The following is a 26,870-nucleotide window of genomic DNA, read 5'->3' on the forward strand; positions in this document are numbered from 1 at the left end:
ACATGTAATGAGGGAAGATAACCGGTGGTCATTAAGGGTTACGGACTGGATTCTAAGGGAAGGGAAGCGTAGCAGGGGGCGGCAGAAAGTTAGGTGGGCGGATGAGACTAAGAAGTTTGCAGGGACAACATGGCCACAATTAGTACATGACCAAGGTAGTTGGAGAAGTACGGGAGAGGCCTTTGCCCTGCTGTGGGCGTAACCAGGCTGATGATGATGACGATGAAAGTCAAATCCCGGCTCAGCGGCCATTGAACATAATGTGTTTAGTTTCCACATAAACCGTACCAGCTTATTGCGTACGTATCGGTTAACATGCAGTGTTTCCACTTTTCGTTGCGCAAACATGGCAATGCGTCGTCTCTGTCTGGCGGCCCGGCAGAACAAGCCTGAGACCAAAACAATGGCCTCCAAGTGCCCTGTGCGTTTGCACGTGAAGCCACATCAACACCAACATTGTTTCGGCACCGTGCCAGAGAGCATTGCAGTAGGTCATGGTGGTGGCGGTTGTCACGGCTGTAGCGTTACACAAGCAAGGACTTGCATCATGCCGAAGGTCGGATAAAAACGATGCCGGGTGACATCGTTCGTGCTGTGAAATGTGCGGGGGTTCCACTCTGCGTGCGGCTAGGGCTGAAGGCGAGCTCCGGATCCAGCCCCACGCAGTCGCTTCGTGGTACTCCCAACCCATAGCGCGGGAATCGCGGCTACGCCGGGTTCGAACGCATAAGGCAACCAGTGGTGTCAACGGTAATAACGTTTATTGCTATTAGCAATAGCGAACACTCGCAGAGGGACGTCCTCTCAGTAATAGTAGTAAATAGGCTTGCCTCGTTGTCTGGGTGGGTCAGACAAATGAGATCACTCACGGGATGCGGCAGGTGCTGTCGTCCAGGCGGTCCAGGTGTCGGCGTCCCAAGCGAGAGAGTCTCCCCCGGTGGCGCGCTTTTATGCCTTTTTACCTTTTTGTGAGGGGAAGTCCTCCTCGCCCGCTGGATACATTTCCCTTTCCCGTGAACCGCGTGGGGGGGGGAGGGGTACGCGCGTCACAAGAGCGACGGAGAAAAGGAGGGCGAGTAGTGCCTCTCTCCCTTGTCTATGCCGGCCCGACCCGTCCGCCACGTGCGAACGGGACGCCGCGGGTACGCGGGAGGAAATGGAGGCGGGTGCTCCTCACAAATGTGACACAAAAACGTCGGCGCTGGCAGGCGACATGCGTCTACTGTTGACTACGGTGCATGGCATTTGGAATGCAAAGTTCCTCGGCAGCGCTGCTGCGACCACGAAGAGATGTCGGCTATGAGATTCGACTCTTCACCATCATTGCCTCTGTTGTTGCCGAAGTGCTGCCTAGCGACAGTGATAAGGATGACATGGAAAGTGACAGCATGGGCGATTCAGGCCCAACAGTAGCAGAAGCTGCACGTTGCATCAACCTCATGAATGCAAATCGTCGTGACGAGAACAACACCCCACAAAGAAAAGGTGCCCACGACTCCTGCAATGCTACAGTGCCTGTGCACGGAGACTATGCAGCGCGAACGAGGCATCTGCCACGTGAGTGCTTCCCGAGAAGAGAGGGCTGGCTGAAAAGCTGACTCACAGCTTCAGTAAGTTTGAGGCCGCTGTCGTCACTATTAGGCCGCTGCAGCATCAAACAAAGGTAACACTTTCGTAGCGCGAAGCGAATAATTACTGCATGCTTTTCCCCTTTCATCACGCTCTCTCTGAGTTCTGTTTTTGACAGGTACCTTGCATAATGATCACACAAGGGGCATAGCCTGGGGGGGGGCGGGCTTATGGGGCTTCAGCCCCCCCCCCCCCCCCCGAAATTTTTTCGTGCTGTCCATGCACTGCCGACCAAAGCAACCCCCGGCGCCGGAAATCATTCTGGATTTTGTCTAGAATGTCTTTTTCATGCTCTAAAATACATTTCACCACGAACATTGTGAACTCGGGCTCGATTTCGCGGCAACGCCCATGTACCGGGAGTCACATAACGCCAATTAGCCCCATACGAGCACAAAGTTTCAAGGGCGTTTTGATGACAAACGGGTTCGCCGCGGCATCTCGCGGAATTTACGGAGCGCATGGATATCAATTCCGAAATTTTATGGGTATAAATCTCATGAACTTTTGATGTGAAAGGTGCGTTGACATTTCCAAAGTTCTGCTTTAGATTTTCAATTTCGGAATTTTGTGGGTTTAATGTTATAAACATTTGACGCCAAAGGTGCATTGACTATTCTGAAGTCTTACATCGGAATATACAATGAAACCCAAATCAACACACTATTAGACAAGTTGACAAAACATGCAGCGAGGTCCAATGAGACGAAGCGTTGTGGTGGTTAATTTGTGCCGTCATGTCTCATAAAAAATATCAATTTTTTTTTCACCTACGCCAAAGCATCCATGTCAAGACACTACAGCCAGCCAAGGTAACTACATTCTTAATTATTTTTTCTACTTTGACATTTATTCGTGAGAACACATTGAGCGTCTTCAATTTTTTTGTTCTTGCTACCCTACCCGCGGGCTGCCCGAGCCAGCCAGAGCGCATACGTTTTTCTCGTGTTGCCTCGACAACTGCGTGGCGCACTTCGCTGCGCGTTCGGTTTGCTCTGGCCGAGTGGATTTTTGCCTGGTAGAGTTTTGAACACTTTCTGGCTAGCAGACGAGAAAAAAAACAATGGTCGCTCGCCCCCATCACTGTGGGTACTCAACGGATTGCACGCATTCGCTTGAGCACAACCTCTCCAGAAAGTCTTGTCTCGCCGGTGTAGGATACAGAGCAGTATGCGTATGGTTCTTGGTGAACCAAGCGTCTCACGTTCTTTTTTTTAGATATTTCTTCGGTAGCCACATTAGGTGCGCAATATAGGCATTCGATTATGGCCAACATATTCAGTGCTATGTAGCGCTATGTCCGCGTCTTGCCACTGTCTTTCGTCCCTTTTCGTGCGCTAAACAACCTCAGTTATGGAATACCAACACGCCCTAACCTACGCTCTTTCAACATATTCTCCTTTGCAGATTTTCTTTTCGGTGCCCCGCCCCACAAAAGGGAAAAAATACATTGTTGCGGTGCAGCGAATTGTCGCATGGTGAAAGCTTAATTTTGTTACTTCTTCCTTTGGGAAAAGTAATGGGTCATGGGACGCTTCAGTTGCCGGATACTCTTACTATATTATTGTGATAGCAATTATACGGATACTCCAGGCGCTTTCCTGCCGTCATCGTCGCTCTCATGTTTCGTATAAAGACCAAGAGCGATTAATGTTACCGAGCGCCGCATGCTGTATGTGCGAGTGAAAGCGTAAGGGGAGGGGAAGGGGGGGCTGGAATGGGCGAGCCGACAATGGTGACTATCTTGTACGCGCAAAGGAGAAAAGCGGAGAGCAAGCTAGCTGCCTTCCCTCGCGTGCGATACATTGGTGGGAGTGGATGGAATGGTGGCGGTTTCTAGGATTCTGTGAATCTGTGATTGCGCAATGTGTTTATTTGCCTTGTTTGACGCATTATATGCCGTGACTTTTTTCTTAGATACGTAGGTTTATTGGAGACTTATACGTACATTTAAATATCTTGTTGTGAGGTTTCGTGTATACGTGCAGTGAACTTTTTTTCCAGTGACACCTTTTTTGCCCTTTATCAAGCTCTATCTTGCATTTGTGTATCCCATTGTATCTTCACATTTCTAATGTACCAAGGCGAGTCAAACAAAAGTGAGCCTACCCGCCCCGCGCAATAATAGTTCGGTTCATTATTTGCGAGGCATGTGCGCAGAAGAGCGGGATGTCTCATTTACTAAAGTGACACGCAGGTGTGAGGATAAATGTTCTGTAGTGCTCTCATACACTGGGTTGAACATGGTTGCATGACGTAATGGACGCTCCAAAAGTTGAACAGCATGGTGCCGTGAAGTTTTTGACTGCGAAGGTATTTCCCCAAAAGAAATTAGATGCTGTATAACTGCCGTGTACGTTGAACATCACATTTCATTGGTCACTGTGAAGTGTTGGAGCAAATGGTTCAAAGAAGGACGTGAAAATTGCAAAGACGATCCAAAACGGGGCTAAATTCCATCGTGAAGTCACCTTTAAAAAAATTGCTAAGGTTGATGAGCTGATGAGACAAGAACGGAGGATAAGCATCGATGAACTGGCAGAGCGTGTGAACGTCAGTCATGGTTCGGTTCACGCCATAATTCATGAACATCTCTGTTATTGGCTTTTGTGTGCGCAATGGATGGCCGAGATTTTGAACCTCCGCCAGAAGACGGAGTAGTTCGGTGCTGCCTCAACTCATCTCATCCGGTATCACAATGATGGTGGCGACTTCTTGTCTGCAATTGTGATCGGGGATGAACCATGGTGCCACTATCACGAGCCTGAAACACGACGGCAAAGCTTACAGTGGAAACATTCGAATTCACCACGCCCAAAGAAAGCAAAGGCCGTCATTTCTGCCGGAAAGGTGTTGTTGTCTTTTTTTTTTCGATCGTCAGGGAGCATTGCGGATAGAATTTGCTAAATTTTGAGAGACTATCAACTGTTTCCGATACTGTGAAACGCCGGAACGGCTGCGTGTTGCAATCAAGAACAAACGACATGGAAAATTTACGAATGGGGTCATCTTGTTCCACAAGAATGCCCGTCCCCATATCGCTGATGTGTTTAATACAAAATTGGCAAAGTTCAAGTGGGAAACGCTGCAATATTCGCCATACAGCTCAGACCTGTCGTCTTGCGACTTTCACATTTTGGGGCAACCGAAAAAAAAAACAGCTCAAGGAAGCCAGATTCGTGTCGGACGATGACGTGAAAGAGTCAGTTGCAGACTTTTTAAAGCAGCAACTCAAGGAATTTTATGAGACCGGAATCACGCGATTCCTTAGTCAATGGGACAAATGTCTAAATTCTCATGGAGGCTACTTTTAAATAAAGTTCCCCGTTTGTCATATATTTGCATTGGCTCATTTTCATTTGACTCGCCCTCGTATATTCTGCAGATCTCCTGCTTTTTATACGTGCTCTCTGTTGCGACTATAATTTCGGTGGAATTACTCAGGATACACGCTCGGTGACAACTGCTCCTGCGTAATACATTGGAATGAATGCTAACGTTGAGATTTTTCACTGGCCGTTGCATACGTACATGAATGTAAATACGGTTCTTGAATGACAGTTTAATTAACAGATTTGTCCTCAACTTGTTCATTCCATGGCCTTTACATTTTTCATATAAGCGGCATGCACTGCTTTGCTGGTTTCGAACTGAAATAGTTTTAAAGTTCGTGTGATATGTTCGTTGCTTATTAAATAGACAAAACAGAATGGAAGCATTGATAGTTATTTTGGGCACAATTTTTGGCACACACGAGTATATTCTTTTATGAAAAATGACATTCTACTTGTTTTGACAGTGCGTAGCGTTTTAAAACTCATTTGCAGCACCATTGCCAATGGTAATGCAATTATTATTCATGTATTTGATCCCTCGACAAATTATTTAACAAGAATGTTTAGCTCGGGCCCAACTCCGCCGCAGCCTATTCAAATACGCGTAAAACACAGAAACGCTTTTCTGAGATAACCTCTAGATTGCTTTTAATGAAATTTGCTGCATTTGAGAGAAAGTTAAATTCTAGTGTCTGTTGGAAGCAGAATTTAGATATGGGGCCTGAATTTCGTTTAAAATATTTCGAAAAATTCGAAAGCTCGAAAAGAATAGAAGCACGACGTTTACAATCTGATAGCTCTGCATCAAGAACAGATATCATGGTTCTGTCAACGGCATCTATTATAACAGTCAAAGCGGATAAATTTGGTATGTCAATTTGTATCTTGCGGGAATTGGTTACGATATGTACAAGGGTTCCGCAAAAGCCGTATTTCCATAATACTATTTTTTTAGATTCATGTGTAACATATCAATTTTGTCCGCTGTAGATGTGCTAGTAGCTGAAATTCACAGAATTGTGATATCATTTCTTATTGTTGAGTTACAGAGCTATAAACTTGATTGCTTTGTTTTCAGAAAATTTGCAATTTTGGCTTATTTTTAATAAAAAATTGACAACCTAAATGAAAAATTCGAAACCAGCAGTCACTAGAACTTAAGTTTTTCTTAAACGTAACAAACATCGTCAAAGTTGGTGCAGTGGTTGCCGAGAAAAACGAATTCCCCTTCTACATGTATTTAGATAGGCGTACCCGAGCCAAAGCTTCCTCTAAGGCGGTCGCCGAGCTTCAACGTGAGCACCCCCCCCCCCCCCCCCGAACGAAATTTCTGGCTACGCCACTGGATCACACCCCTGAATTTTGTCATCAAAATTCGATTTTTTTCTTTCCCATGTAATGATCACACTCCGAACTTGCTGCAGCGATATGTAGTGTGCCAAGTCTAGCTAATGATGATGGCGCTTACCATTTGTTGAATGCTATCGAATGCTACGCAAACGACTCTCGAAGACATACCAAACGATCTGCACCAAACATTCTTAAGCAGATGTCCCATTCCATTCCTTTCATCACTTTCCGCAATTCCGTTAAAAAAAAAAAAAGCTACAACCAAGGTTACCTTGGCTTTATTATTTGTAGGCTTCATAATAGTTTTGGTCAACAACAACAAAAAGGCGCCTTTCGATTCTTCTCGTCTGCATGCTTGGGCACACAAATCATGAGCAGCAACGATAGTGGCCACATTTACACTGATACATTAGAAGTGTGCCCTATTCATACACCGACGCTTGTAACACAGCTAAGATATTCACCCACCCTTAGCGGAAACGTGCTGTACGAGGATAGTAGTGAAGACAAATGCCGCAGTTTCTGCAGCATGCACGCCATGTGTTTTTATGGCTACGTTATTGTCGTAAATTTGCCAATATTATTCTTTACTGATATGGGAGAAACTGTTTCAATGCATGTAATGTACTGACAAGAAAAAAAAAAACGCGTTCGGCTTGCTCTGCTAGCCGCCATATTTGTTTTATTGTCCTGCACTGTTACAGGAAGGCGCCTGTTTGTTGACCTGTTGTCATCCCGCAGCAAACATGGGATGAAAAAAAAAATTATTTCAGCGGAAATTTAACCCGCTAACGCGTCAATTTTTTTTCACAAAAGAGTGAGATCATTATGCGAGTAAATACGGTAAGTGGGCGATCTCAGGCTATTTCGATTAGGCAGTATTACCGTTTAGTACATACTTTTTCCAAGCTCCGGCCAACTACGGTTTAAAGGAGTACTGACACAAAAAAAATCCACGTGGTGTTTTCTGCTTTAATAAGTAGTTAATGACCCAGTAATAATGGCATGAAACCTCATTTACTTCAGAGCACGACAGGTAATTATTTGCAGTCTTTTTTGTAGCGACCAGTCGAAGTTTCGGTTCTAGAGAGCAACAAGATGGGGCAAACGGGAGTGTAAACAAAGTGGTCACGTGTTCGCAAAAAGCCATGACGTATTGTCGTGCGACTGCCGCATCGGTCGAACGACCGCAGCCAATGACAGCGCCGGTAGCGTGAACATCATGGTGACGTGGTAGACCCGGCGGGGCGGGGCCGGCGAGCGGGCGCCTCGCCGCTCCGATGATGTCTGTTTTTTTTTTTTTTTTTTTTCTGGTCGAAACGCGGGCCTCTTTCGCCGCTGACGACGGCGCATAAATGGGCTACAATTTGTTTCTGACACGAAATAACTCCTAGAATAAAGTGACCTCGAAAGATTGCGAGTTAAAAAACGTTGTGCGAAATAGTAAATCGTTGGCGTGATTTCTACTCGGATGCGGTAAGTGCAGACGCGCCAGCAATCGTGTGTATACGAAGCGGCTCGCCTGACTGGCCTGTTTACTCATCGCTACTAACGGATCCGGGAAAACTAACCATATTTTCACTTAAGAGAAACATAAATGTTCAGGCATTGATTGCGCTGACGAATTTAGGCGCTTTATTACGAGCTGTGGACGCATCGCAAGTACCCTCGGCCCCGGATAGATGGCCGGCGAGCTAGGCCTACATCGTCTCCCAGCGATCGCATGCTCGCTTGGCATGCTCGTTCGCTTCTGTTGGCGCCAAAGAAATCAAATGTGCTGCAATTTAAGCGTGACATAACTGTGTACACATTGTGCCGACTAACATAGGCGCTTCGTTATACGAGCTGCAAGCGATCGTGTCACAAGCGCAACCGGTGTCGGATTCGATGGCCCAGTAAGCTATGCCTGCCGGCTCTTGGCAATCGGTGGCTGTCAACGGATCCGATACTGCTAACGCGGCCTTGCGGAAACACGTCTAGAGTGCTCGGATAGACGTGTTTATATTGTCATCGTTTGTTTCAAACAAGATAGCTGTGCAAATACGGTTGCTTTGACTTTCTGTTCGAAGTTACGCAAGATTCCGAACTTCCACGCAGGAGCGCCGGTTCTGGGCCGCCGCTCGCTCAATTGTACCATGTGTCCCGAATCGCCGCATGCGGCAAGTCGCACACGACGCGCCGTACTACAGATCGCACGGAAAATCGCGCTATGTGTCTCGCGCTTTAGACGTGGCCAATCACTTAGCGACTCAGATATTGCGGCCGGCGATGGCGAGGACGAACCTCAACAAAACCCTCGCATCGGCCACGATCGATGGTAAGACACACCAAATCGGCGTTGAAACTTGTGGCAGCGCAGTCAAGCTGATAGTGTGGTAAATATCCCGATGGACACGACAAAAACTGCAGTTGCAGCGACACGGAGCGCGTCCCACTACGAGTACAACAGCTAAAACAAGCAACAACAGAGGAGAAGAGCACATGTAAGCCGCATGGCAGCCAACGAAAATTCGTGACGTAGCCACATGACGTAGCGTTTTCTTGGCTATTTACAATCCCGGTTGATGTCAATGTCGCGAGGTGCTCTGTTTTGCGGTTGGCTGGGCGCACATACTTTAAAATTGATTTTAAATATGTTCTAAGCGATATTCGCCACTGATATTTTATAGACGATGTGTGTGTGACCAACTAAATCGATCTCACAAGTTATCTCGACTTCAAATTTTTGTGTCAGTGCTCCTTTAACAAGGTTTCACTGTATGTGTGTGTCTATATTGTACAGTCGAACCCAGCTATATCGAACTCGCAAAAAAACGCCTATCAGTTCGATATAGAGCATAATTTGATATAAGCCTGCTAAATAATTGGATGTCATAAAAGCACATACCATTTATAAAATCACTTTATTGATTAAACTAGCTTAGTGTGGCACGAAATAGTCCTGCATTTTCTTCTGCTTTGGCAATTTCGCTGCCTGCGACGCACGCACTTTTCCACATTAAGGAGTCGGAGCAGCTGAGGCCGCAACTTTCCGCATTCGCGCAGAAGCACCGGACTATTGCGAGCGCACCAATCATTTTGGAGGATGTGGGACCGTCGTTGCTTTCCTCATTGTGCCCACTTTCACTTGCGCTCGGTACGATGTTGGCAATGTAGTCTTCGTTTTCGGGCTCTCCCGTGGTCGCGACACATCATTTGCGCTCACAAACTCATCCACCGTTGATTCGTCAACAGCTTCCGGAAATTCTGACAGTTCGCTCCAAACTTCGGCAACACTGGCAACCGCTTCGTCGCATTCATCAGAATTTACGGTCATCACCGAGCACGCGGAAGTCAGCACGGCTGAAGCAATTTCAGATTAACCACTCGTACACGGCCGTGCGGACGGGTTGCGAGTTTGGACGCTTTAGCCCTAATCTCCCCCTTATTCTTCAAGATCGTGCCGAGAGTGCTCCTCGGAATCTTGTGCTCTGTGGGGACATCCGACTTCTCACCGCATTCGACACGATTTATGATTGCGAGCCTCATGACGAAAGGCAAATTCTGCCGCTTCATCACGGCAACACTGTGGGAGAAGGCCTACAAGGCGCACACAAAAACAGCGAGACAACTCGCACTTTCGCCATCTTGCACGACGTGGGCACAAGAGCATCTGATTGGCTGTCTGAGCAAGCGCTGTGGGCGGGCCAGGATCATTTTTTGCAGGGGGGGTGCCGACGGCTCGTCTGAGGCAGCGCGGTCGGGCGCCGCCACGGTAGGGAGAGCGGTTGGATGGAGCCGCGCAGCCGGGTTTTCTCCGCCACCGCAAGGGAAAGCCAACTTCCGGGGGCACTTTCCGTCGCTTGACGTTCGATATATCGGGTGTCGCTGCTATTTTTGTTCGATGTAAGCGTAATTTTTGCGATATATACTCATTGTAACTATATCGTGTCCTGAAATTGTTCGATATATAGAATAATTCGATGTAAACGGGTTCGATATAGTCGGGTTCGACTGTACTAAAAACATACACGCTCCTGCGAATTCATTATTACTGGCGCAGGATGTACTGATTTGTCCGCCAATATGTCCGCTCCTGCCTCGCTTGACAACGCCGCAAGAATACCCCTCATGCCTTAGCTGCTCCACTTAAACAATTGCCTTGTCCAGCACGGGCCTTTGACCGGGTCGGAGTTGATTTTTATGGGCCCATTCCGAGTACTTGAGATGGCAACCACTGGGTGATAATGGCCATAGACCATCCTACGCGCTACATGGAAACTTCGCCTCTACCCAATGCATCTGCGCGGGATGTTGCCTGGTTCCTTCTGCCTAACATACTTCACCATGGAGCCCCCACAGAGGTCGCGTCTTTCTCCCTGATGTTATAGAAGCCTTACTCAAGGAATGCCACATAATTCACCATACCACTACCGCATACCACCCGCAAACTAATGGGATGACTGAGCGCTTTAACCGCACTTTTGGCGATGTAGGTCGCATATGACCAAACCAATTGGGACTGCATTCTACCTTTCGTGCTGTACACTTATAATACCGCCACGCAGACCACTATGGGATTTTCCCTTTTCTTTCTTCTTTACGGACGCGTGCCTTCCTGCACAATGGATACGATCCTTCCGTATCGCCCTGACACAACGGAGGCTACTACCCTGTCCGAAGCTGCTGCACACGTGGAAGAGTGCCGAAAACTCGCCCGCACATTTACTTCAGAAGATCAGCAGCGACAGAAGCACCTTTGGGATATTCCCTCCTCTCCTGCATCCTATGCCCCTGACTCACTAGTCTGGCTTTGGATTCCCGCTACCAGCCCTGGACTTTCACCCAAGCTTGTGCCCAAGTACAAGGGACCATCCGTGTCGTCAGTCAAACGTCTTCTCTGAACTATTTGGTAGAACCCCTTGAACTGCCTTTCGATAAGTGCCGCCAAGGGCGTGAAATCGTGCACGTTCAGCGGCTCAAGCCGTACTTTGATCCACCTGTGCTATCTTGGCCCTAAGTCGCTGAAACGGCTCCTCTTCTTCGAGGAGGCAATTGTACTGGAGGAGAACGAGCAGCAGGCACTGCTTCAAGAAAGACAACGACAACGAGTGGTTGGAAGCCTTGTGCTTGTGTTGCCTAAGCTGTGTGACTTTTCGCTGCGGTGCTCTACTACCTGAGGGTTCTACCAATTAAACTATAATGCCTCTTGACAATATATATATATATTAAATTCTGGGGTTTTACTTGCCAAAATCAGGATTTGATTATGAGGCATGATGTAGCAAGGGGCGCCTGATAAATTTTGACCACTGCTGGCGCTGCTGACGCTTGGTCACTGTCATCTGATGTCACATATACCCGTGAACAAAAGTATACAAGCAGGGATTGCACGAAAAAGCCGATGTTTTCCTCTTCGTGCGAATGCAACTTGAAATTGCAGACTGTAGTCCAAGCTTGGCATTGTGAACTTTCCAGTGTACTTGTGAATTTCAGGTTATGCAGGTTAATAAGAAATTCAGTTTTTTCGGTGGCTTTGTGGCCCGTATACTTTTGCTCACGAGTGTTCAACATGCTATGTCACACTAACAGCCCAAATACAAAAATAATGTGACGCCAATGTCACCTGGCATACCGACATTGGAGTTCTTTTGCGAAATTGAAGGAATGAAAGCTTGGTTTTTGTTTTATCTTTCAGTAATCAACCTCTTACAGCGCAATTTGCAAAAACATGCTTTTCAAAGAATACTTTATTCGTCTGAATCGATTCAGTGTTTTTCTTTAGTGTCCCATTCACAACAGCAACATTTTTCAGGCCTAAAACTGAGAAGTAATGAGGTTTAACAGGTAGCAGTGATAGTGCTGGCTATAACTATACCCTACGTGGCTCACCCGTGAGGGGCCGCTGCTGCCTTTGAGCTGGGGCACCGTGCCGACTTGAAGGCAAATCGCTTGCGTGGCTTGAGCCGCTCCCGGACCTCATCCACCTGTGCTCTCAGTGTCCCAAACTGTTCCCGGACCCAGCGCAAACTGGCTGCAGGCAGGTGGTTGGCTGCTTCTGTAGTTATCATCTGCAAGCATGGCAACACAGGCATGAGCAAGTTAGAGAGAACTGCTTCACTCTCATGTGGTACTTCTCTAAAAAAAATTGCCTAAAATGAACAGGGTTAAAATTAAGCAGCAATATGCAATTGCAAATGTACAGGAGACCATGTAGAGAAAGATTTTTTTGACTAACCCCTAAGAGCTAATGGTAGGTTTCACCAATCACAGAGGGCTAATAGCGGAGTTGACCAATCAAGGAGGGCTAATTTGGTATAATTATTTGGGCAGAACTCATGATTGCTATCCCAGAATGTGAATAGCCAAAATGCGTCATGTACGAGGTGTGCTGCGCTGCTCTCTCATGCTTTCCCCTGGACATGCTGCACCTTTTTGTGGTGCTGTTGTAGAGTCTGCACATATCCCGTGGCACACGCACAGTGACCCTCATTGGCGTCAAAGAGGTTCATTGAAGAGTGGCTCATACAAACTGGCACATACTCAGGTTTGCATCAAAGTGCTTCACTGAAGAGGGGAACAAACACAGTGGCACAAACGGCCCACATATTGAAGGCAGTGTCTTCCTTAGAGAAACCCTTTTCTGAATTGGGTATCTGGGAAACTTCTTGCCTTTTTCGTGGGCTGATCCTGGAGATAGTGCCGCATAAAAACGTGCCAATCACAAACATAGGTCTGGTATGGTGGTAGCACTGGGTGGCATTGTTGATACCAGTTACAGCCTTGTGGCACTGCTGGTATCAGCACCAGTGACAGTACCAGCAGTATTAGTGCAGGGTGTATACCAGTAGTATTGACACTACCCTGCGGTGCCAGTGGTATAAGCATCATTATTCCATGTGGTACCGGTGATACCCGTGGTGTTGGAAATATAGGCACCGGTAATACCACTGTGCATTACCACTGCACTGTCATGGTACTGCCTAGTAGTGTTAACAGCGATAAGGAGAGTATCCTCACATTCTTCCTTTGTGATAGCTATACCATTTTGAGATGCTGTCGTTGGGATGCTGCATTTGCGGTCGAAGAGCCACTGTCGCTTGAGGTGCTGCGGGCCTCTTGGAATAAATTACATGGTTCATAAACACATTCTCACTTCCAGCTTGCCGACAAAAACATTCTCCTTCATAGACGTCAACTAGAGGTTCAATCGCCTTCCAACTCTTTTTTAGACAGCACTATCCCTCTTGAACGGCCAACAGTTTTGATGGGATAGCTAGATGGCTCAAAAAATAACCAGTCCGACAATGCCAAGAATGCTATTCACATTAAAAATAAAATGGTATAGTTTTATGTCATCGTGACACTAGACATAAAAGATCTTGGCACTGTTCTGCCAGAGTCATGTTTCTACAAAATCCAGAGGTTTACACACGGAGAGAGTGTAAAGAGGCGAAATGTTTTTAAAACAACAGTTTTTAAACATGTTCTATGCGCGTAGTGCGCGCCGATGGACGCGCCACTGGTGGCGGCCTTGCGCAGAACACATGGGAGAGGAGCCAGCCGCGCGCCGTAGTTTGTTGCGTCGTTGATAGTGATTCTCTGTCTTATTCACGTTTTCAGAGCAAAATAGGTAACACCCTTTGCATGTGTGGGGTGGACAAAGCTTCAAGTAATGTCCAAGAAGAATTGTTGCAGCGTGGGGGGCTCAAATACCGGCAAAAACATGCCAGCGATACTGATCTAACCATTCCCCGCAAAGCCTCATCAGCGGCAGCAACGGTAGCAATGAATCGTCGCTTCGGCGGGAAATTTCTTGTTCTCATCCTTTCCTTTGTGGCGTCGGTGTTTTTTTCCAACCGGTCATAGTTAGACGCGTAAGCGACGAAGTTCGTCTGCAGTGCAGCATGCGGTTTAAATGCATTTCGCTAAAGTTCGGAATGCCGTTTGCCGCTTATATTGTTTTTCACTTCTTTACCGCGTTACGATAGCGAGGCAGCACGACTGCCCAAACACATTGTATTGTATGTGAAAGCTATTAAAGTTTGAAAGAACTGAAATTGTTGGTTTTATGTGGCCCGGTAAATCCCCGCACCAGCTGTCGCGCACTTCATGTTTTTGCATCATTTTATGTGTGGCTTCGCACATGTTTAACTGTTGCTAGTTGCTTCATGAATAAGTCTTGTTGATTCTTTTGAGCTGCGAGGTTTACACCCTGCCTTGTTTGTAAATGGTATAAATCATGCTGTGCCTTATCGGAATGATACCAAGAAAGTGCTTCTTTAACAGCTTTATTCTTTTCGCCCGAGGGCATCTTAGATATTGTGGTTCTTTGGGGGGAAATGTGTTTAGAAAATAGGTAGGTCAGGGCGAGAATTGCTAATAGTTGCTGCATATGGAGTTTTTCTTCCATTTTTCGCTGAAAAGCTCGCGTCACGTTTGGGAAGTCATCACACCTCGACGCTGCCTGAGCAGAATTAACACGCCCAGTGATTTGTTCGTTTCACAATGTAGTCCATTCTTGCATGCGAATTTTGTACTCAACTGAATTATTTATTATTATGCTTACACTGCAGAGGACTAAACCCGGCCTTGCCGCCAGTGCTCATATACTTTGACTGGCGCTGCTCTGCTTTTAAATATATCATGTGGCACCTCTCTATAGTAATATTAAAAAAAGTAATGAAAAGTTAGACTTTAGCTTGGTACGTTTCCAAGCTGCTACCTTGGGGAATTCAAAATTGCAAAAACTGCGTATCCATCTGCGTATGCAACAGAATTGCCTCAGTGGTACAGTACTAATACGCGCTTTTATTAACCTGTGCATTTGATGACTTCGTTGGCTAGTGTGCGCTTTACCATCAATAAATTCACAATTACTCTTCTTGAGGCGACTTTGACTGCACTTACTTGGTGATGCCACATGTATTCATCGGCAGAAAAATCACAACGGCATATGCAGACATCGCACCGTGCGGATTCGTTTGATATAAGTCTGCACTAACAGCGGGTGCTTATTATTGAGGTACAGAAGCAGCATTACGGTAAGGGTAGAATTTTAAAAAACTATCGAGACATCGCATTATTCAACAAAATTTATCGGCTCGTTAACATGAGCTCCACTTCATGTAAATGGGGCCCATGGCGTTTGTCTGCGGTACGCACCTGGCACATATGTGGACCATGCTGCCCCAAACACCGGTAACATCGCGTTCATACCCGCTCCCATAGATGTCAGCGTGTTCCCTACAGCTGTCACCGCAGAAGCAGCAGTCTGGCACCCGAACAAAGGAGAAATCACAGCCGCGAACTTCAGCCATCCTTGCTGCAAAGGGTTGTCGTCTGCTACTGATCCCGCGCATACTGTTGGAAGTGCCCGCTAGGAGGCTATCAGTGGCGCCTCTATAGGCGGTGCACTAGGCGTATAGTGATGCATGCATATTTTGATTTTCCCTATTCACTTATATGACAGGCATGCATTAAGTTGCCGCGCAAGATGTGCTCACGGTATCACACAGACCAGCTAAATGCTCACTGTGTCGGTCTGACAGACGCAGAAATGCATGAAAATTTTGAAGCCTTGGCCAAAGAACAATGAAAAATCATGCATAAGTCCAACATCAGAACCACAAAAAAAAAAAAAAGAGAGAATGGTTACTCATGCTACATCAGCCTACCAATTTAGGAGCCAAATTTTGTGACGTGAAAAGGAAAATACCACTTTGTTGTATTGCTGCTCATTTGCTACGGTACTTTTAGAATCAAACACCATAAGTGTTCGGCTTCTAATCTGTCCCTGTTCCATCTCCCCGTTTTCTGAAAGAAATCAATTTGCAATGTGTAACAATTGCAGGTGCAAAGAGTTCTGGGGTAATGCTTAACACATAGCATTATGTATGAAGCAAATATGACGGAACAAAAATACGCTAAGTTAGGGCTGAAGGGTTACACGACGCTGAGACTTGCCTGCAACTCCTGCAGCTTTCCATCCAGCTGTGCCAAGTCACCATCTGCGTCGAGGAGCTGCTCAAGCTGCCGCTTGGCCCGGCTGAAGTTGTCCAGGAGGCTGAGGTGTTGCTCATGTTGTGGTCGGCCACTGTCACCTTCTACCTCTAAGGACCCCATGTTGCCAGGGCAGCCACTACTGGCTCACTCCTCAATGTCCCATGTCTTGTAGTCGTATGTGCGCAAGGTGTCCTTACCAAATGTATCTTCAAGTTTGTAGAATGCTGGAAGGTTAGGGCACACAAACACCACAGATTAACACTGCATCCTGTCTACTTTATTTACTTGAATACCATAAGGGGCCATTAGTGCATTACATGAGAGGGGTGTACATAGAAATTACAAGCATAAGCACAATGTGCACAACAAAAATGAGATAGCAGAACAGATGCAACAAAGAAATGGCATAAAAAATGTAACCGATTTCCCAGCAGTTTAACAACAATGTGTGTGCAGTTCACGCTGCTCAAGCTGAAAGACAGTTTGTATCAGGACAAGTTGGGTTAAAGTAAAGTCAGAGAAAAAATACATAAAACAGCAGAAGGAATCGACTAGTAAGGCATGAACATGTGCTCACAGAACCACAGTATGGCAAGCTTGTCTACTACAACAAAATAGTGAACTTTGTGATTCAGCAAGTATGCATGCAAAAAACTGCACGGGTCCTTTTGAAATATGTTAGATTGAGAGCTTCTTTTAAATGCTTCATGCCTAGAAAAAATTCAGGGCTTTTTAATTTACAGTGCAGAGGAGTGCTTTCATTACATCATGCAGAGTGAGCAGAGAACTTTGGTGGAGCAGCATAGATATACTGGGATTTGGAAAACACACCTTCAAGACCAGGCCTGAAGTGCTGGTACAACCAGTATCGGGACTCTGAAAAGCAGGAAAATGTGGAGCAAGATTAACCCAACAGCAAAAAGTAACAGAATATTGAATAAATATTGCCGTGAGTACTGAACAGGGCAGCATACAATAGTGTAGCAGGAAGACAAAGATAGTCATACTACACATGCATGATATAACAATGTTTTTACAAAGTGGTTCTTGAGTGTCTAGAGGTAGTGCAGGCCTAGTTGCCTAGAGCTTGACTAGCATGATCAGCAGAGAGGGCAGGGACACACATGAGATGAAGTAATGAAGAGCAAAATGCTTATTTGCATTGCTATGCAAAAAAAAAAAAAAGTGCGGATCCAACACACTTTGGGAATAGGTTTAAGCAATGATTTCATTGGTGTTTGCAATGAACGCCGTTCTTGTTCAGGGACCATTTTCAAGTACAGTCACCAATTGGTTTTTCAGACTCCAAAAATTCGGACATGATCAATTATTCGGTCTGCTTTGCGTGCCGCCATTCTCCCCATATACCATAATGTATAACAACTGTCGAAAGTTCGGACACTTTGCAACCTCTCGTCTGATTTTTCGGACGCTCCTTGAGCCAACTCGATAGAGAGCACCATGCATCGACTCTGACCGGTGCGTGGTTCGACTTGCTGAACGCCGTTTTTGTTTTGAACGGAGCCTCCTTGCTGCCCCACGAAGTGGCGCTGCTGCAAATCCCCGCTCATCATCATCGTTTCTGCCTGGGTCGTAGCTACAGCAGTTCCGGTCTCAGCTTAGTAAGCCATGTGAAGACAATCTGGCAGCTGATTTAGGTGTTTCTTCATGCACGACGCTGCGAGTAGGCCACGTTTTTCGTTTGTGCGACAGGTGTCGGCGTGACGGCGTGGTGATGCTTGCTTTGTGTGCTGTGTCGAGGTTGCGGTAATGCAATGCAGCATATGGAAACATCGCGTCAAGTATCTAATGGTGCCAACAGTGCCCGCGCAGACTGTGCTGGGGAATGCCGGCAAGCGGCTGCCGGGAGGCCTAGGATTTGTCGCCTTCCGATGCGCTCCCTACTGACACTGAAAATGTTCTGCCGAGACCTGTGCAGTGGTTGCATTGAGATTCCGGACACAGTCTCATTTGATAGTTTCACAGGCGCTGATACTGCTCTACTGACATGCACAGAACTCGATGACGGTGAGATCATTTGTCAGGTTTCTGCTGCATCGCCGGACGATGACTCTGAGTTGGAAGATGACGCACCAAGTGCTACGCTGCCGTCGCATGCGGAGCATGTACAAGCAGTGACTGTGCTCCAAGATTCAGGTTTATTTGATTGCACGTAAAGGGAACAGCATGCAACGGCACATTCACAATTTCTTCAAGCCTACTGCCGAGCCCGAATAAGTGCGTGGAAATAAAGAACTTTTTTTTTTAATCTGCCTTTTCGGACACCTGTTTATTCGGACATTTCCGCAGTCCCCGTGAGGTCCGAATAAATGGTCAGCGACTGTATAGAGAACATGACCAAGTTTGACACATTTTCACCAGGATACGCCTTGCTCAACATAAACTTCAGGCATTCAATCATACGCATCCCATCCATGATGAAAAATGAATAATGACGGTGCAACCACAATGACATGATGACAACTGTATGACAACAACACGATGACGAAGATGGAATGACCACAAATGTATGAAGATGACACACTGATGACGATGGCATGATGACAATGGAATCGTGACAGATGCCAACGATGGAATGAGCACAAATGCATAATGACAATCGAATGAAAATGACATCATGATGATGACACAACAGCCACAACGGCATAACATTACTGGAATCACTATGACAGAACAACAATGGAACAGCGATGGCACGATGACAAAGGGATGACGATGCTGAAATGATAAAAATAGTATGATGGCAACGACATGACGACAATAGGTGACAAAGCTCGAACAACCATGAAGGCATAATGACTGTGTGACAATGATGTTATGACGATGGCGTGACGACACTAATACGACAATGTTGAAATGATGAAGCTGGAATGAAGACAATGCAATGACAGTGGCATCACAACGAAGGCGTGATAATAATGAGATGACAACACTGAAATCACTACGACAGCGTGAGGATGATGGAATGAGCATGATGAAATGAAGGCGACGGCACGACAATGGTGACAATGACAATGTTATGACAACACAGTAATGAAAACAGAGTGAAAATGGTGGTCATGTCCATGTTAGAGCTCCCACCTGTGCTTACACATACATGACCTGCTGCCCCAGAAAGCCTCAGCTTGTACTATATCCGGTGCTTGTTTGCAATATGTCCAGCTTTAATGGAAGCACTACACTTTTAACATATTTAACTACCCGAATCGCCGCCATTGTCCGAGCAACAGCTTGAACAATTCGGCATTTTGGCTGCATGACACGAATGTTAAACACACAGGTGAGACATAACACTGTCGAGTTTGCTGCATGAAACCCATGATGAGGAGGTGTTTTGTGGTACAAGGGCAAGATATGGCCAAAGAGCACAAAAAGAAAATTGAATTCTGGAGTGTTACATGCCAAAATAATAACCCAATTATGAGGCATACAGTAGGAGGAGGCTCTGGGTAAATTCTGACCACCCAGGGTTCTTTAATGTGCATCCAATACATAAGTGTTTTTGCATTCTGTCCACATTGCAATGTAGCTGCCCCAGCTGGGATCGCCCTCATGCTCACCAGTGCAACACCATAGCAACTGAGCTACAGCTACCTCTCCATCAAAGATGACACAACAGGTGCGCAATGTGCAAAATAGAGAAATTTTTACTGATGGCTTCAATTAGCAGTTGGAATCTTCCTGCTGAATAATTTTAAACATAATGTCCAGTCATCGCTTATTAGTGAAGCAAGTCGGCTGAAGGAAAGGAAGGGTGTGACTATGTTTTTATTTATTCAAAAGAACGTTACAGGTCCTATGACAGGGCATAAAGTAAGGGGGGCATTTTAAAAAGTAAAGATAGATAAAGTACAAATTTCCTACAGGAACAGTGGTATGAAAAGATTGCCGTGTTATACAATATTGAAGGCACAGGGAATAAAGCAATATCTGAAGTTTGAAAGTTTATTTAACATAATGAACGTATACAATTGCAAAGTACACACTTTTGGGACCCAACCAACTTGTTAGAGGGTCCCTACCGATTGTTATTAGGAAAAAAACACTTATATGGCAGCTGTTTTTTTTATACTGTAAAATCACATAAAACTGAAATAGCTGAATAAGTAAAACAAGCAAATACGGTAGTAGTAGGGAACATTTCACAAATGAGATACATTTTTCTAACAATTTTCTTGGCACACGAATACTTGTTACCATTAACAGAGCAAAAGGAATACTGTTTATGAAAATATACAACATTGGAAAAATGCACAATCAAATACACTAGGCTGGGCATTCGTGAACGGTATTAAATGGGTAAAGTGTGAGTAATTGACAGCGGAACGTGTCGTGGTTAGATATCGATGCTATGTTATCAGGGAGGTCATTCCAGAGACCAATGGCACGAGGTAGTGCAGATGAATTAAATGCATTTGTTTTACCGTATATGCGCATGAGACTGAACTGATTATGTAATCTGGGTGAGAAAGAGTGGGGTATTTGCAGTTGTATTCGGGTTCGTTTATTAGCGTAAATATATCTGTAGAATAAGTACAGAAGAGCGATGTTGTGGTGGATATCTAATGGCGGCAGTAGAAGGTCTAGTTTAATTTGTGTAATACTTGAGTTTATACCGTAGTTACGTGTAATGAACCGGGCTGCTTTATTTTGTATCCTTTCCGTCATATTAATGAGGTAATTTTGATGAGGAGACCAAATTGGGGAGGCGAATTCTAACTGTGGCAAAATCAATGTTTGGAAAGCGAGTTTTCGAATGTTTGTCGGGGCATTTCGCAAATCACGTCGTAGATAGCCAAGAGAATGTGATGCTTTAGCGCATGAAACCCGTGAAAGATCCTTTGTAAGAACACCAAGGTACTTGTATGATGAAGTCTGGGAAAGCATAGTGTTATTAAGATGAGAGAGAGAGAGAGAACTTTATTAAAGATGCCTGCAGAATCGGTTAGGCCCCCTCCAAAGGTAATACGAAAATTTAAATTTACACCTTTTCGGCTGAAGCACATCACCTCGCACTTTGTAAAGTTTAGTGTCATGAGCCATTTGTTACACCAGTTAGCGATACGGTTAAGATCTGCTTGAAGTGCCAAGTGATCGTCAGTCGTGTGAATAGGACGGTAGATAACGCAGTCTTTGGCAAAAAGGTGCATGCAGGAAGTGATCCGGGTGGGTAAGTCAATGTAGATAAAGAAGAGTAAGGGGCCGAGGACGCTGCCTTCTGGCACACCAGAGCTAACAAAAAGGTGGGGAAGAGAAATTGTTAACAGTAAACTGTTCCCGAAAAGAAAGAAAATTACGAATCCAGGATAATGTTAAAGAGTCAAGTCGTAGGGCAGATAATTTAGAAATTAGGTGGCAGTGGAGTACGCGGTCAAAAGCTTTAGGAAAGTCGAGAAACATACAGTCCGTTTGAAGGTTGCAGTCCATGTTAAAGTGCAGGTCCGTCCGTTTGTTCAAATAATTGTGTGTCACAGGAAAATCCCTACCTAAAACCATGCTGATTAGAAAAAAAGAAATTGTGAGCTTCAAGGTGGCTTACACGTGTGAAGTGATTATGTGCTCAAGCATTTTGCAACATATGCAGGTTAAAGATATGGGCCAATAGTTGTCAGGCGAGTGAACATCTCCAGATTTGTGAATTGGTATTATTTTCCCTATTAACCAATCGGTGGTTAACTTTGCAGATGCTGAGATTGTTGAAAAATATGACATAAGATCTTGCTTGAAGCAGCGACGGTGTTCTTTAATATCTTGGAATTAATGTTGTCAATACCGGTTGAAGTGGACATTTTGAGGTTGCTAATGAGTAATTTAACGCGTTTAACAGTGATAACAATTGGTTCCATGTATGCGCCGTCAAGTTCGGGAAAAGTTGGAACATTGGAACAGTCCCCTTGAGTGAAAGCAAGTGAAAAAAACGTGTTGAATACGGTGGGTCAATCGGCGCTAGAAATAGGTGTTTTCTGTTCCGTGTAAAGTTAGGGTGTTAGTATCTTAGTATCTATTGTCGGAGATACGGTTTGCCAAAATTTTTTGGAATTGGAAGTTAGCAGCGATGGTAGGTCTTCCGAGTATTTATCTTTAATGGAAGATATCGCTGAGCCATAATTGTTTAAACAGTCTTTGCATATCTGCCAAGCCTCAGCAGTGCGCATGCGTTTAGCCCTGTTATACGAATGCTTTTTTCTATTCCATAGTTTGCAAAGAGATTTGTTGAACCAAGGGCTGGATTTGTCGTTAGTTATGGAGACTATTGGGAGGTACCGGTCTACTAATGCAGTTAATTTTTCCCTGTAGAGTACCTAGTTTTCGTTTACGGATCGACAATTAAATGAAGGTAGTAGCACTGTAGTTATTCATATCATAATTTGCTCTGTTATAATCGCAAATTTGTTTTGCTGTTGTGCCAGACACGGGCTTTGTGATGCTAAGAGCTAGTTGAATGAGGTTATGATCACTAAAGCCACTCATTTGAAATGGAAGTTATTGTGTCAGAAGCATTTGTGAAAACAGAGTCCAAGATATGGGAAACGCATGTAGGTGCCTTCACTATTTGGAAGAGGTTAAAATCTAACGTTAAATTGATTAGTTCCAGAGACACATGACATGAAGATGACGTATGTTCCCCGTCCATAAGCGGAAAATTGAAATCAAGAAGATAAACGTGGTTGGACGGACCCAGCTGGAGCGGTTTAGTAACACTGTCCCGCAAGTCATTCAAAAAGGAATGGTTACAATCTGGTGCAATAACCCTAAGCCCTCTAGGGAGGCTATTACATATGGTAAAGGTTACATAGGGTTAGGCCGCAGAATATGAGCATTTGACAGTACACAAGCAACCATTGTTGCGTGGAGGCTATCAAAACTGTTCAAAAATAATTTCGTTATAGAGACTTCGACGCCTATAGCTACAGCAGCTGTGATGTGCCGTAGCGACGATTCAATCTTTCTTGTCTTCTAAATTCTTGAACATTTCAATATTATTTCTCAAGTTGCATCGCACTGTATGTTTATCAGTCTTCTCAGCGTGCAATTTCCCTCTGCTTCTTTTTCGTATCAAGTGCATTAATTCAAAACATAAGCATGACCATATATATAAATTATATATAAATTATTTATTTATTTCGAAAATGACATACAAATACGAGCCTGCCCAAGCCAAAAATGGGCTTGTGGGGCAGCGCTCGGCAGAATGGAGCAAGCCAGGGAGCGGCACAGTGAATCAATTATGTACAAGACTCAAAATAAAACTAAAGAAAGAAAGAAAGAAAGAAAGAAAGAAAGGAAAGAAACGAAATTACACATACAAATCAAAAATATAAGATTTAACTTCTTTCCGTGTGCTGGAAGATAAAACTATCTGGCAGGTCATTTAACACATCAGGTACATAGAAGGCACGGACACGTTTGCCATATCTTGTCCGTACTCTTGGTAAGGTAAAGCGGTCGCGTGTACGTAATGCTCCGGCGGGGACATACGGGAGGCAGAACTCATTGTTCCATATATACAAAAGGATTACCGTTTCTTTGAATAACAGCCTGAACGAGGGCATGTGCGAGCATGAAAAAAGACTGGAATTGTTAGTAATGTGCACACCATACATCACCGCCCGAATTATGGATTTTAGTAAAGAATCAACTTTATTGCACCAAAACACTGAACAGAAATAAAAAGAACAGATTCCATATCTCAGCACACTGTACGCTAATGCATGTGCTATTGTTTTCCTTAGGTAAATCGGGCATAGTGCTTTAATAGAATGCAGTAGGCAGGCTATTTTGCGCAGCCTTTCACAAACGTTAGCCAAGTGAGTGTTCCAGGACATGTTAGAATCGAAATGAACACCGAGATAATTGACACTTGAGAGGTATGGAATAGGAGAGCAAGAGCAATTGTTACACAGAGGAGAATGAAGAAACAGTGGAGTGATGACAGGAATAGATTTCAGTGGATCGTGAAAACATACTAATTTAGTTTTATTCTGGTATGTTTATCAGTCTTCTCAGCGTGCCTGCCTTTATTTAATGTGCGTCTTACCGCTCCCTTTCCATTCCAGTGAACTTGCCAGTATCTAGCAAACAAGTTCATAGACCAAACCGTCATGACATTAGCCAGACAGTGGGCAAGCGTCTCAGTGCGCGTTTTCTGCTACTCACCAAACATCGCAGTCCCGGCGCTGTAGCAGAAATCTTCCTTGTGTCTGTACTTGCTGCATACCCGAGTTGTAGCCAATGGGTATTTGCCGGTTTTAAGTTTTTCGAGCAAAGCTTCACGCAACGTCTTATCCTGCGGCTACGTGCGAATAAGGCTGACACCAGATTCTCTTGCACACATCCGGCACTAAGCAGTAGCCTACTATACTGAATGCCTCCAAAGGCAGCCACTACCTATTATAGTGTTTTCAAATGTTGTCAAGCGGACACCCACGGTGGGAAAGCCTCATCACTTAATCAGAATCACAGCGCAGGTGGAATTTAAAACTTTCGTTTCCAGCTAGCTTCGGCGCTTCCGAAGCAGCCAACGCGGCCGCTGTGTCCACATGACCCCTCATGCCACGCCACGCCAATGGCGGCGCCAGCTTTTTTAGTGGTGGAGCTCGCTCCCAATATGTGCGAGCGAAGCCGACGATCAGGGCTCAACCTGGCGAGCACGAACGAATATAGCGGAGGGCAAACACGCTGTTTTACACCTCGCGAGAAAGGCCATGGTGGGACAGCAGGGAGGCAGGGGGGAGGGGGGGCAAGCAACTGCGTATTTCAAGACCGGGTGCAAGGGGAACTGACGATCGCGGCTCAATCTTGCGCGCCATATATGGAGGAAAGCAGGGAAGCAGCGCTGAAGGGAAGGGGGGTGCGTACTTTGCACGGCCGCGCGCGGTGGCGCGCCGTATCTTGAAAGGGATCTGCAGATGGCCAGATGGCTCGCACCCTTGTGCGCACTGTGTTCTCGCTGCTCTAGCCTCGTGTTGAAGCGAGAGACCGCGCGAAGGTCACTTCGCTCGCTGCTGCTGCCGCGCTTGCTCACACAGAGTCTTGATGGCGAGTGTCCGCGCTGACATCATGCTTGCTAATTCACTTTGTAAGCGAACGTTTCTAAGTTTATACGACCGATAAAACTACTATTCTACTCGCATAGCTGTCGGCTAACTTTCTATCGCAATCGATGCTTCGCCTTTCGGGCAAAACTGCGAATTGTTTCAGTTTTGTGTTACCGGCACAATCTTCATCGTAGCTCAGTGCTCCACACTCAGCTGTTTAATTTTGATGCCTACTTTTTCACTTTTCTTTAGTTGCACTCTGTTGCCGACTTCACTCCATGCCTCTTGTATTTCCGGGCACACCTACCTAGCGGCGCATACTCATCCCGGAGGATCGGCCAAGAACGTTCACACGCCCAGTGGCACAATCCAGTGACCCACGTGGTCTATTCGGGCCACTGTCCGCCTACCCACGGGCCCCGAAGTTCACATAAAAGGGTTAATGCGGACGGGCATTCCAAAAAGTGCCCAAGTTCCCATTCCCAAAGACTGCTAAAATCTACTTTCCTACCTTGTGAGCGGTCGAGACGCCGGTAGTAGTAGTAGCAACCACCAATAGCAGCGACTTCCACTACTGCTGCAACGAGCCAGCCGGTGCCAACGTAATGCACGATGGTCCTCCTGGCCCCGTCTTTCCGAAGCATTTGTCTACATGAGACAGGACAGTGCAAAATGAATGCGGTGTGCGTGCACGCGTCGTAGCTAAAGGGATAACATCAAAGGTAATGCGAAGGCTGGAACTTCGTACAAGGGGACCGTTTTCTTTCAATGAGTGGCTGATACTAGCTCGGTCGCCTCGTAGTGAAGTAAGCAGCTGGTAGCGGTTCCTCTTCGGAAACGTCCCACTGCACTCTACAGACGCACACACATTCAGACATATGCCATAGAAAAACGTGAAAAAAGAAAGGTTGTGACTACAGCGACGGGGCCCGTCACTTTAACAACTGTAGCGACCAGTAGGTCGTCCCGTGTCGTTATGGTGTCTAGAAAGGGGAGGTGTGATGACCGGCAAAGAAAAACTGGCCCCCGTTCGCGTGAATGCCGCAGGGCGGCGCTGTCGTCAGGGGCGCCGTCCATAGAGTTTCTCACTATAACACTATGTAGTGAGAAACTCTATGGCGCCGTCAGCTCGCGCGGCCGTCCTCTGCGTGTGCAGTGAGAATGCTGTAGTGGAAACGCATTTTGCTGATTTTTATAAATTTTAGCTAATACTGCAGTCCTTTAAACATCGCAAAGATTGTATTGGGCTACGGTTATCATGCTGTTTTCGAATACGGGGTAACACAACCGAGTTTTCTGCTGGCAGTAAGCGAGCATGCATTTTTGAAATTACATATTAAAGCCACTAAATCAGCGGGGAGCTTATCGTATAATGCTCTTTGCACGAGTTATCTGCAATCGTATTTTTCCCCGAGGTCAACGCGATAACTCCTAGGATCACCCGGGATGTTTATTGTTGCCACAAGTTTGTTTTTTTTTTTTTGATTTTATGGAACTGACATTATGTAACGGT

General features: G+C 45.6%; 1 protein-coding gene across 2 annotated transcripts in view; it reads right to left on the minus strand.

Annotated features, from left to right (window-relative positions):
- LOC142568064 (tubulin-specific chaperone C-like) overlaps positions 1 to 26,355 on the minus strand; it is a 45,137-nt gene extending 18,782 nt beyond the window's left edge. Inside the window, exons 1-5 of one of the 2 annotated variants that reach the window (XM_075678146.1) lie at positions 26,106 to 26,355; positions 25,869 to 26,005; positions 17,130 to 17,174; positions 16,260 to 16,522; positions 12,186 to 12,364 (exon numbers count right to left, since the gene is read on the minus strand). In XM_075678146.1, the coding sequence (XP_075534261.1) occupies positions 12,186 to 12,364; positions 16,260 to 16,418 (338 nt within the window). In that variant the 5' untranslated portion in view covers positions 16,419 to 16,522; positions 17,130 to 17,174; positions 25,869 to 26,005; positions 26,106 to 26,355. Of the gene's footprint in view, positions 1 to 12,185; positions 12,365 to 16,259; positions 16,523 to 17,129; positions 17,175 to 24,476; positions 24,530 to 25,868 lie in introns of both variants that reach the window. The other variant, XM_075678147.1, reaches the window with a different exon arrangement.
- Between the last annotated feature and the right edge of the window lie 515 nt (positions 26,356 to 26,870).

Source organism: Dermacentor variabilis, unplaced genomic scaffold, assembly GCF_050947875.1.
Source record: "Dermacentor variabilis isolate Ectoservices unplaced genomic scaffold, ASM5094787v1 scaffold_16, whole genome shotgun sequence".
Lineage (NCBI taxonomy): Eukaryota > Metazoa > Arthropoda > Arachnida > Ixodida > Ixodidae > Dermacentor > Dermacentor variabilis.